The sequence below is a fragment of the Seriola lalandi genome, unplaced genomic scaffold, assembly GCF_002814215.2.
Source record: "Seriola lalandi dorsalis isolate HSWRI2012SDOR001 ecotype SW California unplaced genomic scaffold, Sedor1 jcf7180002054502, whole genome shotgun sequence".
Taxonomy (NCBI): domain Eukaryota; kingdom Metazoa; phylum Chordata; class Actinopteri; order Carangiformes; family Carangidae; genus Seriola; species Seriola lalandi.
Window position 1 is genome coordinate 126,068 of NW_019525055.1, and position 16,755 is coordinate 142,822.

Genomic DNA, 16,755 nt, shown 5'->3' on the forward strand with positions numbered 1-16,755 from the left:
TGACTCAGTCGTTTGTGTTTGGTAAATGTAACAGAGACATAGTTCTCATAATAACTGTATAATGGTAATGTCTTTGGTGAAATATGGACCATATGAAAATATATACGTCAGTGTGGACTGTTGATAAACTCGGTAATGACGGGTGCTGAGTCACATTGTTCTGACAGCAGCAGTATATTGTGAAGAAAAGATGTTGACTGATGGATATTGTATTGTGCTGTTTACCTGCACAGTAATCATGAGATAAAAATATTCAGTTCAATTACCTTATTTAAAAGCATGTAAAAGTACTACATACTAATTATACAAAACTAATTAACCTCACAGACTTTAGATTACACCCACTCTCTATAAGATACATTACTTAAGCACCATCTGTCGATCACAGCAGACAGCAACAGGTGCCCCAGAAACGACAACACACTCCGACTGCTCCAGTTTTCACGAGGATCGTTTCATTTTCCCTCAAACAAGAACTGGAGTGTAGAAAAGTAGAAAGTAACTCGATACATTTACTCAAAGTCTTTACTCAAGTTGAATTTTGAAGTAATTGTGCTAGAGTTTTTTCAGTTTATGGTACTTTATATGTCTACTCCACTTTCAGACATCCAGACAATACGTTTTCCAGACAGAGATGGTTACTGACTATTTCTCAGAGTAAGATTTTACACTTTTGGGCTTCTTGTCACGCAGAACAAGTACTTTTATTTTTGATAGTTTAAGTACATTTTACTGATCATACCTCTGTACCTTTAGTAAAGCAGGATTTTAACTGAAGCACGTTTACTTGTAAGTATTTTTACAACGTAGTGTTCATACTTTTACTTAAGTAAAAGGTATCAGTACTTTTTCCACCACTGTAAGATTTATGCCTCATGCTGGATGTGATAATCAAACTAAAAATATTCTACATGTACGAAGAAAAAAACCCTCATCAAGTACATAATATGCAATTTACTGTTTATTTTATTTTTGATACTGTTAGGTGATGTGAGGGATTTCTGGAGACTGAAATAGTGACTACCGTTCTCCACTAGAGGCCTCCAATGTGCAAAAGTGACTAAATGCAGTTTTAAAGGGCCATTGTCTGAAGTCACTCGGCTGTAAACAGCAAGTCATGGCTTCTTGAGGAATAGTATCATAGACATGTAATACTACTTTAAACAAACATCTATCATTGGGGAAGAATTGGTCATTGGTTTAAACTAGAGTTTGCATCCATTGAGATGTATGTTTTTCTTATAACATTATCATCATACAGTATATACACAATACAAGATAAATAAACTGCAGATAATGTTTATACATGCTTATATATTTCTGAAAAACAAATAATGAAAGCTTTATACATACAGTAAGGCATAGAATATATACAGACCTAACCTAAAGGAATTAGTATCAAACATCTGTCAAATATTCACACCGCAACAAAACAAAGAATTCAAAACGTTTTATAGTATATACAAAAATACTTATGCAAATGCCCCTAGGAATATTTTAATAGAAAAAATAATAGGAATCTCATCAGGAGGACATCACATTATATTTTAAACATGCACTTGCCGCAAAAGGGTTTTCAGTTCAGCGGTGGGCCACATGTCTAAATGTTATGTTGTTGTTTTTGGGGTAACTGTTAATCACTGAGAAAAAGCGGTCATTGGTGCGGGGATACTTGGTCTACTGTGCTCATTGGTCCTCCTTTAGTACCTCAGATTCTCACCTGTGCTCCACAAGCTTGTGTGGTCATCCCAAGGCGTACAGTCCAGTCCAATAATCACATATGGACCTTGAACCTGTCGTCTTTCCCTCCTCTATCACGCTCGCTACACTTTGGACTCGCTCTCTATGTTGGCAATGTCCCCGTTCCTCTCAGTCTGCTGGCTCTTCTCCTGGTTGTCCGGGGTGGTCTTGGTCTCCTGACCCTCCTGCTCAGACTCTGGCAGCCCCTGCTGGCTCAGCTTACTGGCCAGCGACCAGGTTAGGGGCAGGCGGGTGCGGTTTGTCATATCAGCCAGCTCTTTGGCACTGCAGGCGGGTGTGTTGGTTTCGTAGATGTCGTGGAAGCTGTTGTAGTCCACCTCATAGAAGCCATCCTCCAGTGTCAGGACTGGTGTGAAGCGGTAGCCCCACTTGATTTCACTGCTGACATATGAACTCCTCGCCTGGCACGTCATGCCTGGAGACACAATGCAACATTAAGGATTAAAAGATTTGGGCCACCTTACAAGGTCAGTGCAGCCAAACTACAAAATACATATTTCCCACTTTGCTTTCATGGTGTCTACCCATAGTTTTGGTTTTATTCGTCCCAGTTTTGAGATATCTGCCCTGTCCCTTGGATTTTCTGCCTCTACCCTATAGTGCAATGTGGATGTCAACAGGAATAAGTATAATAACTATAATGTTGCCATGGGTTCAGCTCAGCTATGCTGTTACAGCTTGAGCCCAGTTTTTTAATGGATGCATCTATTTACATTTTGGCAAATTGGCACCATTGAAAGTATGCCAAATTAGCTATTAGCAGTTCCTGTTTACACTGCACACATGGATGTACAGACAACTATCGATGAATCACTTTGATACTGAAGAATGAAAAGGAGCATCTGTTTTTCCCGGAGTATTAAGTGGATTTATGGACATTATTTGCAATGGAAATAGGAGAAAATTATATCCTAGGTCACAAAGAATCTAAAAATGTGTGTATCATGCCTCTGTCTTCAGGTTTGGCTGAGTTATAACTTTGAGGAGTATGAATTTTAGACACAAATTGCAGCACTTTGTTTCAAATTGCCTCCATGAGCTGTGTGGGTTGATCAGCAAGCCACACTACAATAACTAAACTTCCTGTTATTTCAGAACACCTGGACGCACCTGTTCCTCTCACCTCACATAGTATTTCCACCTTTTGTTTCTCCCTCCAAACTTACATATAGCTCCTTTAATAGGCTAATCACTTCATCTCTAACTTAATACACTTTGTAGTTTATTTTTTATCTCAGTAAAGTACCTAGTAACAATAGCTATAATATTTGACAGTGCCGCAAAAAGTCCAAAATTTAGAAATGTTATGAGGTAGAAGTATCAAGTGGCATGTAATGAAGATACTGTGTGCCTCAAATTTACACACAAATAGAGTACTTGAGTAAATGCACTTAGTTACATTCTGCCTTTTTGAAGCCATTTACATGTGAGTAATTAAATTCGAGCTGAACAAAAAGACTGAAGGTCTAACAAGAAGCGCTTTAAGCAAAACCGTGAACATTTGTACAAAATTTTGTGTCAATCCATCTAGAAGATATTTCACTGAAAAATTTCCCCTGCTGGTGGCTCAACAGAAAAAATCAGGGGAACACCAAAGTCAGTAGGATTCATCATCTTGAAACCATGAACGTCTGTCTAGTTACAATCTGGACTAAAGTACTGGTAGTGTGGCTATAAACTTTTCGTATGGACCACATTGCCATCCCTAAAAATACTATGTCATTGTATTGTTTGTTAAATTGACTGAAATTAATTAAAAAAATTAAATGAAAAGACAATACTACTTATTGACATGCTGTGTAATGATGAAGTAGGTCTGTCACTGAAAATGAGGCAACTTTTGTAAATCTGAGGCAACGAAATACAGTAATCATATGTTTTCCTTGTGCAACACTGTCCAACAAACAAATCTATTGAATAACAATTGCTGTACACACTATTGTAATCTATGCATCACAAATTAAACATCCTGCCAGAAAGGTGAATCTGAGGACTCACCTGTGGCCTCGACCATCCCCTCCAGAATCACAACAATTTCCAGCTCCTCCTTGGCCAGGTGGGCTTGTGAGATCTCCCAGAAGGGGCTGTTCTGATTTATCTCATGGCAGATGATGAGTGGGGACACTAGGAAGAGCCTGTCGTCTCCTGTGTTGTAACCCACATTTATGTCCGTCTGGTTCAAAGGGATGAACTCCCCTTCCTTGGTCTGCTTAGACTTGATAAGCTTGGCCCTGATTGAAGCCTCAACGATGTGCGAGTTTCGGAGGTCTCCGACTCTGAACATCAGGCACAGTCGTCCATCTCTCATTGAGATGACCGCATTGGTGGAAAACACTAGTGTCTCAGCTCGCTTCTTGGGCTGCGAGATCTTAACAAACATGCAACCCACCATGAAGGCATTCACGATAGATCCCAGCACTGACTGAACTAAAAGCAGAACTATCCCCTCGGGGCATTTGTCCGTGATGACTCTGTATCCATAACCAATAGTGGTCTCCGTCTCAATGGAGAACAGAAACGCTGACACAAACCCGTTCAGGTTATTGACACATGGAGTCCACTGATTGTCTGCTATATGGTCCAGATCACCCCGGAGGTAAGCAATAAGCCACCACATGAAGCCAAAGAAGAGCCATGTTACTGTGTACACCAACACGAAGATGAAGAGGTTGAACCTCCATTTGAGGTCCACCAGCGTGGTGAAAATGTCTGTCAGATACCGGTACGTCTCTCGGACATTCCCGTGATGGACGTTGCACTTCCCGTCTTTCTGGACGTACCGCTGGATCTTCTTAGTCCTGTCCATTTCTGCCAGCTGTTTAGGCAGGTCCTCACGGGCCTGCTTTGGCAACTTGGGCTGTCTGATGATGGCTGGGCTCTCCACATCCTGCTCCATGGGGTTTCTAGGTGGATTCAAGCCTATAGGAAAGGAAACGTGACAGTAATTATTAGCAACAGTTTTTTTGTTTTTTTTTGCTTTGACTCAAGCAAGTAAAGACGATGGAGCCTTTACAGAGGCTGTAGGCAGTGGTAAGTAACTAGGTGCATTTATTCAAGTACTATTTTAAGTACAATTTAGTGGTACTTGTACTTTCATTTTAAGGTACTTCATACTTCTACTTCACTGTTTCAGAGGGAAATATTGTACTTTCTATTGCACTACATTTATCTAAGTGCTGCAGTTACTGGTCACTGTGATGATTTTCTCTATACCAACCAGGTGAAACTCTCGAAGAACATTAAAATGCGCCTGAAGTAGTAGTAATGACAATAATTATAATTTTGTCTTCTTTGATTACTTTTACATTACAGAGCCAGATTTTTTTTATTTATTTATTTATTTTATGGAAGATTTCAAATTCCAAAATAAAAACAAGCAAGTAAAATGCAATACTCGTTATAATATGCATTTCCTTTAATGTGCAAATTCCCTATAGCAACCCTTGTGTCATATTTTATTAAGAAACATGTGATGAAAATAAATGTTTTAGTTTTTTGTCTTTAATAACTGAAGTAAATGATTTCCATACCATGTTAGAATCAAATCATTAAAACATGTCTGGGGTGTTTTCAATTAAATTACCACCCGGTTTTAAAGACTTCAAAATCAAATCAGCTATGGAAAAACTTCTGCTCCTCAGAAATATCAAAATATCATTTTTACATGAAAATGCTTTGCAGCTACATTATTGTTTCCAGGTTGTTGTAGAGATTACTGCCCACAGTGAAAGATCTGAAAAACATAAAACGGCTGAATCTCTTTTTCTGTGGCGTCTCTTCAGCTGCCAAACAACGAAACTGCATCACAGACAACATCTGGTAAGGAGTGAGACGGACACACCAGGGGACCACATCATTATTTCATGGTCGGGACATCGTCTGACAAACCCAACATAAACACAGGTTAATGACAACAGCTGTGCTGTATCATCGGCTTTATGGAATACAGAAAAGAGGGAGACAACAGAAAGTTATCTTATTAACTTTGCTGCCACACAGCTCGGCCTGGACAACACACACAACCAGTTACTCTGCCGAGTGACAGCCTCCTGCTCTCTGTGGTCACCTACATGCATAGCTGTTCTCATTTACATATTTTTCCATTTCTGTTGTCCAGCAACTGAACAAGTACGAAACAGTGATTTAATTGCAGCCCATCAACACTACATGTTAACCAGAAATCATTCCCAAGCTGCTGCACTGCAGTAATGAAAATTATTATTTTATAATCACAATGCTGTCTGATAAAAATCATTCTAAATCCACGCTAATGACACCAGCTATACTGTGTGTTCAACGTCGCTGGCATTTAAAATGAACAATCACAGAGAAAGTTAAAGTTGCCTTGACTTTAAAGCCACACAATCCATGACCCTCCCTGAGCAGCTTACCTCATTGTTTTGAAAAGCATAGTTTAACACACCGAAACACCGAAGTGGCGTTTTCAGATTTACACACTCTGGAGGCCATTTTAGAAAAAGCTCCATTTTGAGGAGAGAAAAATGATGTTTCAGTCTGGACAAGGGGCTGAACCTGAGATAAATAAGATGCTTTTGCATATTTAACAGTTTAATGTGCACATACTCTCAGACTGAGTGGCAGCTAAACAAACATGGCATGCATGCAGATAATATCACAAACAATAAACCTCTTACTCTGCCTTTTTTGAGTGAGTTGAGTCCAGTGTGCAGGTACACGAGTAGCACTAAATAGTTTCAGCATGAAACTGTGCAGCTACAGTGAGGCAGAGGGAGAACATGTTACCACCCACACTACCAAAAGCAAGCTGCACTTTGTAACAGTAACTCCTGCAGTATCGAGTAGGTGTGTAGCTCTGAATTAAGGTTGTAATGCGTTGTGGGTGCTGGGGAGCTCCTCAGCACCCATGAGGAAATTATTCTGAGAGGTAACCATATCTGAAGAATAAGATAATTATCCAGATTAGTGTCAAAGAAGAGGTTTATTAACTGTGACCTAAACTATGTCCAATTCTATATTTAACTTTCTTGGTGTCCTGACTGTGGTTATGACCACCCTGAGGTCTCGTACAGCGACACAAGGCACATCATTTCGTATCACCTTGTGAACTGCTGCCATCTGACCTAACAAGCACGCAGCAGGTTTCAAACGGAGGCAGTCACAACCAGTATAACAACATGTATGACACATTTTATATTATTGAGGCCACACAAGCTTCCTCAGTAGTTTCCTATGATATTTTGTGTGGTATCTCATAGTATTCTGTCTGTGTTGATGGGTTGTGTGATGCTGCAGTTTGGACAGGATTTAGACAGCAGCTCCAGCAGGAATAAAACACTCAAGTTCAAATGCAGTTTTCAAATAATAGCAACACCTTTGAAATAAGACGCAGTATATTTTTAAACTATGTTGCTTTTAAAGTTTATTGTCGTCTTGTTTGGCAGCCCTATTTGTGGCCACAGCTCTCTGTTACTCCATAATTCGTCACACAAATCTTGGGAGAAAAACAAAATGTTATTACTATATACTACTACTAGGCTATACTACTATTACTACTATACTATATTACAACTATAGCTTTGAAGACCCCGCAAACTTTTCTGACAATGTAATTAGATGGGGGCTGTGTCCGCCAATTTCAGGCGATGCAACATTCACTCCCACTTAATGCCATGTTTAGCCAGCTGCGTGGAGGTGAGAAAGTAAGCTGGTTTTGAAGTGCTCTCTCTAGTTCTTTTTTCAGTATTTACACAACTATTTCAAGTATAAATGTCTTCCAGGGGAGAAAATGTGCACCGTTATCCCTATATTTAAACAATATTGCTTCTCCTCCTCCCTATAACAGCAGGCTTTTCACTTGAGTGTTGCCGTTCAGAGCAGCTATAAACACATTGGATTTTTGCTGTGGTCGGACAACACATCATACAAAGTATTTCTTTTAGAGCATAACTCAGTCCTTAACCACTGGGGGGCTGGACCCCAAAAACATTATTTTAGAGCAGCAGCTTGTAACTTTGACAGTATTTTTAGGATCCCACAGAATGATAAAATGTTTTTGAAATGCTTAAATACAATATTTCTGAAGGCAGCGTCGCTCTGATCTGCTCTTTTTCTTCGCTTGAAAGTACACTGAGTCCACTGCGCAGACTGCAGCAGTAGCTGGCGGAGTCTGTTGTATTATTGAATTTAATCAATTTAACATTTGTTAATGTTCAATGAACTTCCATACTGGTTGAATTGAATATGAAATCATACGGAGAATTCAAAAAGCCTAAATTAAAACAAATCAAAGAAATACAAATTGGCACATAATACACTATATTAAGTATTTGCTCTTTATGAAGCCTATTCATCTGCTTTGTCATAATTGAATGCAAAACATATGTTGATAGGACAGTTATTTAGCTTATCATCTTCTCTTCTGGATAACGATGAAATGTAATACACATTTTCACTGTCTTCTGTTTGTGATTTGACTTCAGTGTTGCATGGAAAATTCATGCCACAATGAAAAACAGTTCATTCAGTTATTAAAGACAATAAAATAATAATACTAATAATAATACTCCTTCTAATATTCAGTAAATTATGACAGAGTAAATGCACACACATTCTGTGTTTAATTTGTTTTAGTTTAGGCATTTTAAATCTTCTATAAACCGGCTGCTGGAAAACGGATAAAGAAATAGCATTGATTTAAATGGGGAACTCTACATGACCAAATCACAGAGTAAAGTGTCTAATTTGAGGTTCTTCTACTTTATTTGTCTTTTCTTTTCATGCCACTTTATACTTCTAATCCGCTACATTTCAGAAGGACATATTATATTTTTTACTCCACAACAACTAACAGCTTTAATTACTAGTTCCAAATTAAGAAAATTAATTAGCAACTGTTTTATTTATTAGGCAAAATGTCAAATATTTCATATTTCCATTTCAAATAGTTCCAATTCTCAAATGTGAGGATTCTTTTTTTTTTTTTAACAGTTTTTTTCTTGTAATTATATTATCATCATTTTAATCTAGTTTTCATAATATTCAAAATAAGCACTTTTACTTAAGGATCTGAATATTTCTTCTACCATGTTCGTCCAGGAGCTAAACCAAGTCGGACACCACCAAGATAAAAATAAATCCATGCGGTGCCCATGAAATACAATAGTTGTTATTTGATCCCTCTGATGTGGCTGTCACGTATAGAGTTTTTTCTTTTTTCCTGCCGTGCTGCGGACTGTCCTGAGATCAGGGCTGATTTCCTTTTCTGTGCGCACAGCCTAAGCCACCATCAGTGTTTTTACCACTGGAACAAATGGTTGTGTTGAAGCCGTTCTGCTCTCCATTCACGGGGGAATATTATGAGCTTCGGCAGCGCTGGTTTCCATGGCAACGCACAGCACAGTCTACCAAGTGCTCACAATATAGCAGGAATGTACTGGATGAGGCCACAGCATTGGATAACATTTGTCTGTTTCATCTCATTTCAGAAGGCCTGAGGAAGAACAATGTACTGTATCTGCTTTGTACATAAAGCTGTCATTCATGTCACATCTGGGATTTTTTTTTTTTTTTTTTGGGCTCTAATAGATGAATAGCTGTGAATAGAAACATAATAATCAGGGTTTTTTAAAGCATGTTTGTTATAATGGTACTGACAATAAAGAAACAATGAGAGCCAACAATTGTTCTATTTGTTACTAGTGTTGTAGTTGATGTTGCATCTTTAAACTCATTTTCTATTTTGGTTTCATGGCCCACAACTTTACTTATTGCAGCAGACAGCTTTACAGTGAAAAAGCTCTAAAAAAGAAACATTTAAAGCTACCTGCACCAAAAGGCAGATAAAGTTGCGACTAGCTGGTGAACATAGAGTTACATTTAGCAGCTAAAAAGCCATGTTTTTCTTGTAAAGACCAAAAACAGAGTTAAAAGAAACAAACATAACCCCAAATTAATGCTGATGTTACTCTGCAACTGCTGGACGTGAAATAAGCAAAGGATGTTTGCTCGCTACAGATGACAGTGGCAGATTTACCACTCAAAATTCATGGTAACTTTTCACAAAACAATGGGTCTTTGATTTTACATGAAAGTAATTAAAGGCAGGGTTTTCATTTCTAACCATGACCATGATGGTTGACTTTGTTAGCTGAAATAACATTGTCAGCAGCAGATTTTGCCTGGTGTAGCTCACTTGCTAATTAAAGGTAACTCAGTCTTTGCTTGTTGAAAACTCTCCAGAAGCTCTCGGTTTCCAGCTGCTTTAAAACAAGGAACATGTAAAACGACTTTTTAATATGAACTTAATGGCTATATGATGATGCTAAACGTCCCAGGTGAAAAGTTCACATCTATTGTTTCGCTCTAACTTGGGACAAGCAACACAGAGGTTAGAAGTATTGTTCATATGTTCAAACTGTATGTTTCACTTTCATAAGAAAAAAAGGATTTGAGAATGAGGACTAACTGATGTGAAGCGTAACTCTATCATGGGTAATGAGTTTACTACGAGTTGCTGGAGTGTAAACCTAAACCTAGAAAGAGAGTTCAGAGAGCATCAACACCCAAGCCGTAACCATGAGAGGGAAAGTCAAATTGTTTTTGAAAAGCTTTGGTATATTCAACTTGGTGCTAAAAAAAAGTATTGAAATGCCAGCAAAAGCAAACAAACATGGATGGATTTCACACCAGCCAAGGTCCACTGTTAAAGAGAATTAAACTGACATTTAATAGATATAGTGTTATATTGAACAAGCACATTTTAGCCCTCACGTCATGCACAGTACGCATTCATAGTTTTTCACAAGCATTTTGCTTGCTAGGTCTTCTTGGAAGAAATGAAGCTGATATTTGTGTCTTTCTGTTTTGTTTTGTTAGTGTTAATTGATTAAGACGGCTGGAATCTCCAGCAATGAGTTAGAAGCAGTAGCAGAAGAACTCTTGCAAGATGTAAACATGGAAATCTTATTAGCTTGGTGATTGAAGGTTTCCTGCTGAAATGCATCTTGGGAGTCCCACGACCGTGAAATTTTATGTACGTAGGTTTGTAGCTTTGACTTATTATAAAAGAAGCAGTTATTTTCTAATGCAGTTCTTAATCTTCTGCACTGATGATTTAACCAGAAGAGTTTCATGTCTATTTGAGCCTGTGAATAATGTAAAACTGTCCATGAGAAAATGAATGGGACTTCTACTTCCGGATCCAGGGGAGCCCAAAATAGCTCCTTTAGTGAACCAGAGGCCACCCATGAAGTTAGAAATGGAACTAAATTGAATCACTGGAGGTTACTGAATACAAGATAATCATTTTCACTGATGGTTATACAAATGCAAACATTTTGAACCACGTGCTTGGTCTGCAGCAGGATGTGGTTTACATATACATATTGTGTCAGATGAACCTCAACTCAAAGGAGAGTCTGTTGATATGGATGAAATGTGTGAACACACATCAGTAGACACTCATTTGATGTGATTTCATGATTCGGTTTCTAGTTCTCTTCTTCATTATATCTGTGACGGAGATTGTTAATCAGGTAGCTATATCCAGATGTGGCCAAAATTGAGCTGAGGCCGCTTGGGGACAGTGCTGTTATTTTTAGCCAACAAACAGCTGAAGAGACACAGGAAACGTCACATTTTCAAATCTTATGGCAGTATTTCTCCAGCTCTGTAGAGCTCGGGCATAGTGCTCAGTGGATCAAAACTAGTCTCATTTAACAACCGGTTCTCAAAAACACAGCAAATTGTTGTAAATGGAGACTGTGTATTGCTGCTCTTCAGTATGGTGCATGGAAACCAACCTGCTCCATTCACTGTGATAGGGAAATTAAAGGATCAATTTACCCAAATTACACAAAAATAAAACAAAGGGGGAACTGAAACAGAAACAAATTTAATAGTGAGAATTTTTTTTATGAAATTGGTGAGCTGAACCTTTAATGGAAATGATACATTTAAAAAGATCCCAAACAAAAACCCTGCTTTGGTTTCACATTAAAAGCCTATCAGAGAAGGAGAAGATTTCTCGAAGGCATCGTCCCCTGGAGGCTTTTAATGTGAAACATCTGTTCAGGAAGTGTTGAATTTTCCTGAGCACTAAATACCATCAATAGCAAAGTAAAAGAGGATTAGATTACCTGACAGATAAAACTCCAAGCGCTCGCTGCTGCTGTTAAGCTCATTGTTTTGAGCGAACAGTAATAATGAGGGATCTCAGATCAGGTTATCAATATTTTCGTCAAGTCAAAGTTGATCAGAACCTGTTGCACCATCTAAATTTCAATAAGTTTGTATGTAAAGTCCCTATTAAGTTCTTAGTAACTACTTGCTAATTCAAATGGTGATTTACTAAATTGTGTTGCACCAGTAAAACTTAAACAATGTCCTACATAGTAACAATGTCCTTGGCTGTGTCCAAATTCACTCACTACGAACATTTTGTGGTGCTGTCCGAATGTATAGTGAGAAATATACCCTTTATAGTGGACTAGTATCACACAATGCATAGTCAAATGTAGTGTATAACTGATGGTAACTAACCTTGCATTGCGCTTGCTCTGAAAATGGTGCGGAGAAAATTACCCAAGTAGTGTCTGAAAGTGTTTTTTTTATTTTACCGATGAGCTCACTATATAAAGTCTTCTACATTGAACTCCCTGGACAGTGCGCAGGGAGGAGTGAATGAGTGACTGATTTCGGACACATCCCTTGATAGTAATCTGTAAATCTGTTGCTTGGAAACATCTCCAGCGCTGCCAGTAGTCTATGTAAACAGGAAGTTACTGCAGCATCACAAGCTGTAATATAACCTTGCTAACATTAGTTCTGTCAGGTAGCTAACATTTAGCAGATAAGTGTAAATATTTAGTAACATCAGTCTCTCCAGCTGTGTAGAAGTTCAAATAGTTTAGTTCAAAAAATGAGTGTTTACTAAGTGTGAGTTTTACACAGCACTAAATTAAAGCAGGTTTGACCTCACAAACTAGTTGTTACCTAGAGATTAGGTGTTATTAAATCTTTACACCCAGTAACTGCAGGTGACTGCATTAGCCTGTGACTGGGAGAAACACGATATATCTTCAGATGGGTTCAAACCAGGTCAAACTCAGTTGCCAGACTGACACAAGTATACTACTGGTGGGTGTTGAGTCATGTTACCAGCCTAGACACAATGTTACTTCCAGGATCCGTCCTTCAAAGAATGACTACGTTACACTACAGTGACTGTCAGGAACGAGGGTTTCTGCTCTGCTGTGGCTGCAGAGAAGGCAGCAGACATAACTGGGTAATACCAGAAAATAAAACAGTGGTTTGTTTTGGAGGAGGAAGCTTTTGGCAGAGATAACAATAAATCCACGCAGCTAACCTTTTATTGGATACGACTATGGTTTCAGTAGGAATTATTTTATTGAAGATGAAGCGACTGTAGTGGGAAACAACTAAAGCTTTTATTACACTGGAACAGATTTTACAGAGAAAAAGTGTATTAAAAAAGACATCTATCTAAGCTGTAGACTAACTAGCAACTGGTTGCAACTGGTTTAGGATTAAATCTTGTTTATTACTTATTATATTAGAATTATTGGTTTCATTAGGGATCAGATACATACACTTGAGATTACAGCTACAGATTAACTGGGTTGATTTGAAGTATGTAGTTTTATTAGTGATTAGTGAATAAATTATCTGTAATCCTAAAGGGAAGCCACAACATCAGATCCAGTTATCACTTTCACATTAATTATCAGGTATTTTAGATTACATTAAAACTAGCCGTTAGTTATCATTATGAGCCATTAGTGCTGTCTGATGATATTTGATATTTGAATAATCTCTCTCTGTTCATCTATAAAGCTCTTCATCTCTTCTCTTCTGTAAATCTTGTAACTACAGTACACAGTCAAATAACTACTTAACCTTAGATATCCTATATCTACACAATGATCGTGGTTTCAGGTAATGAAATGCTATGAACTACAAACTGCCCAGATTCTTTCCATCTCCGTGGTGACTGTAAAGCTTAATTATCTGATGTTTAATATGATTCTTGTGATGGTTTTTTAGATTAATTTTCTCTTGATTGTGGTTGTCTGGCCTTCTTAATGTTGCTTGTGCAGAAGTATGAACGTTTGTTTTTCTCAGGTCTCTCTTGAAAAAGACATCTCACCCTCAAAGAGGTTACCTAATTAAATAAAGTTTAATTAATTAAATTTGTTTACAACACTACTAAGGTATGATGAGCAGATGAACAATGGTGTAAAATAAGTCAGTACCAATTCCTGATAAGGCACCATTTATAAAAGCTGTAATTAATGGCTTTATTGATGGTTAATAAGTCATCTACTAATGCTTTATAGACTTGTTATAGGCAATTCAGAACAACTTTTGTGTTACCAGCTTGAGGAAAATCCTCCTCCAGCATGACGCTTGTCTTTAATTCATTAGGGATACCTCCACTGTGAACTCTTTGACCACTTATCTTCTTGAAAACGGCTGCAGGACATCGGGTCCGAATTCTATTTATAAACTTCTAATTAACATTAACAGCTACACATTTATTATAGTACAATCATTCATTAACTTACAGAGTTTGACTAGATGTTGATATGTGTGAAAAACTGAACAAAAATGTACAAATGTAGAGAGAATAAATACAGTTAATGTTAAATGTTTATGGTAAGAGCTGTTTTTACTAAATAGTTCCCATTCTGTTGTGTGAATAAAGACTCTCTCTTGCAGCAAATTTTTTGGTAATAACATGATTGTGTGTTTTTATTTAGTAATAATGTAGTTATTAATATCTGTAAACGTATGACATTAATGAAGGGTCTTGGGTTTTTCATTTCTAATGAATCACTAGCAAAAGTTAGTCACATGCAACTATAAATGTTAATAAACCATAGGTTTCTGCAGTCAATCGTCTGCAGTTGATTAGTTTATTAATGGATTCAGGTCCAGATGTCCTGCAGCCAGAGGGAGACCCCTCCTAACCCCTGAATTAAAGAGCTTTGCTGGAGGAGGATTTTCCAAAACCTGGCAACTCCAAAGTAGCTCTTATCAATGGCTTATAACTGGCTGACTACAAAGCATTAGTAAATCATGTATTAATCATTAATAAATCCATTCATTACAGCTTATAGACTGAATGGTGCCTTATCAGAAAGTGGTACCAACAGGTCTATAATTTCCATTAAGGTCAGATGACAAACATGACAGATGACATCTATGAAGGTTTTATATAGAATTCAGATTTGGTCAATATAATTACTGCTCTTGCCTTTGACTAGTTATTTAAAAATAACTTTTCTTTAGAGAGTAGTCTAAACCTGAATTAGAGGATAGCTGGCTCCACAGTTATTAACCTATGGAGATCACTGTTTTGTTTTGTTTTTTTTAAATTTACAATACAGGTTAACGGAAAGTCTTGTTCAACATAATAACATGATTTTATTATAGTGCAGGCTAGGCTAAATGATTTTTTGCTGGGATCAGGTGCATCCGCAGGAAGCAGAGAGCAAACTAACAGGCTGGAGATTTCCTGTCGCCATGGAGATGAAGGTGATCCAGATAATAATAACAGCTTCCTATAATGGCAGTTCATTTTCTGCCTTTATATGCACCAGTATTGCTCTTATCTATGTTCTAGTCCTGTGGTGATGCGAGGCCGCGGGCCTGCAGGCTCTTACAGCCTGGAACATTTTCTTCAACACCTTCCAGTTTCTTCCATCTGACAGGCTGCTTTTCCTTCATCATGTCACAGGAGGAAATCGGCCATCGGGATCAACTACAGTTAACATTCATGTTCATATCTACATGCGTGTTTTCTTGCATAGTGCACTCATTATTCTCTTAATTAATCTCTGATTCGCCTCACACTGTTATGTAACTATCCACCCCACCACCACCACCGTCCCCCGTATATGATGATTACATTTAACAAGCTATGATCGCTACAAGGAACAGCGGAGGGAGAGGTACGTACCTTGTGCAGCAGATCAACGGTCACTCCACGGCTCATTTTAAGACGTTTTGTTCCCATGAAAATTCTCCGCTGAGGCTGTAGTTTGTGATTATCAAGTCGCTCTGCGAAAACCGACTGAAGAATAACCCCTCTCCTCCATCCTCTCCACAGAAAAGGCATCGGCCGTCAGCCTCCACCCCTCAGCTGGGAGAGAGACGTAGGTGAACACTGAGGGAGAGAGAGAGAGAGAGAGAGAGAGGGAGAGAGGGGGGGAGGTAAGGGGAGAGGGAGACAGGGAGGCGGAGAAATGTGTAATGATAACCAAGGCTGGATTACCAAATTTTCAGGGGGGGCCCAGATCCTCAGGGGCCCCCTAAAAAAAACCCCAGGTTTACGAGATATAATTTGTGTCTAATCACATATTAGTTAGAAATGTGCACCTCTGATCCACAATATGACCCGTGTCCTCTATCCTCCATCTTGTCTCGTCTTGTCTTGTAGAGGGACCCTGTGTCAAAAGGTGGTTTTAAGACCTTTATTGTTTTTAGTTTACTAAGCCCATTTTTTGTAAAGTTGTGTTATGTATCAATCTGCCTCCATCAGTTAAATATGATATATTACTCACAGATATTTCACACATAAGTATCCATATCCACTGTGTTCAAAGAATAATCTTAAAGCCATTAAAAATCTTCGGTATCTCTCTCTTACTTTAAAAATTCATGACTGAATAAACAACAACCAGACATAGTTTTGATTAAATCATTCCTAAAACATAGTATTTAAAAACACTAGTAGAATGTAACTATAAGTATACTCAAGTACTTGAGTTTAAATTTGAGCTACGTGTACATGTATATTCTCTTAATGTGTCTTTACACTTCTATGATGTTTTGTTATAGGTTCAAATACAGTGTCTAATTACATGGAGCTCTCCATGGTGCTGATGCCGGGGAATTATCCTCTTAGCTGCGTGTGTTGCTTTCAGCACATGCCTCCTGCTTCTAACTGCACTTGTTTAGGCCTAAACACCTGCAATACTCTCTCATTAG

At 38.1% G+C, this 16,755-nt stretch overlaps 1 protein-coding gene across 1 annotated transcript; it reads right to left on the minus strand.

Moving 5' to 3' along the window:
• Window positions 1–948: 948 nt before the first annotated feature.
• On the minus strand, window positions 949–15,914 carry LOC111659962 (potassium inwardly rectifying channel subfamily J member 6). The gene is made up of 3 exons (XM_023413057.2): window positions 15,725–15,914; window positions 3,760–4,680; window positions 949–2,176 (listed from the first exon to the last, which is right to left on the minus strand). Exons 2-3 carry the CDS (start codon window positions 4,655–4,657, stop codon window positions 1,824–1,826), a joined length of 1,251 nt encoding a protein of 416 aa, XP_023268825.1. The 5' UTR covers window positions 4,658–4,680; window positions 15,725–15,914; the 3' UTR covers window positions 949–1,823.
• Between the last annotated feature and the right edge of the window lie 841 nt (window positions 15,915–16,755).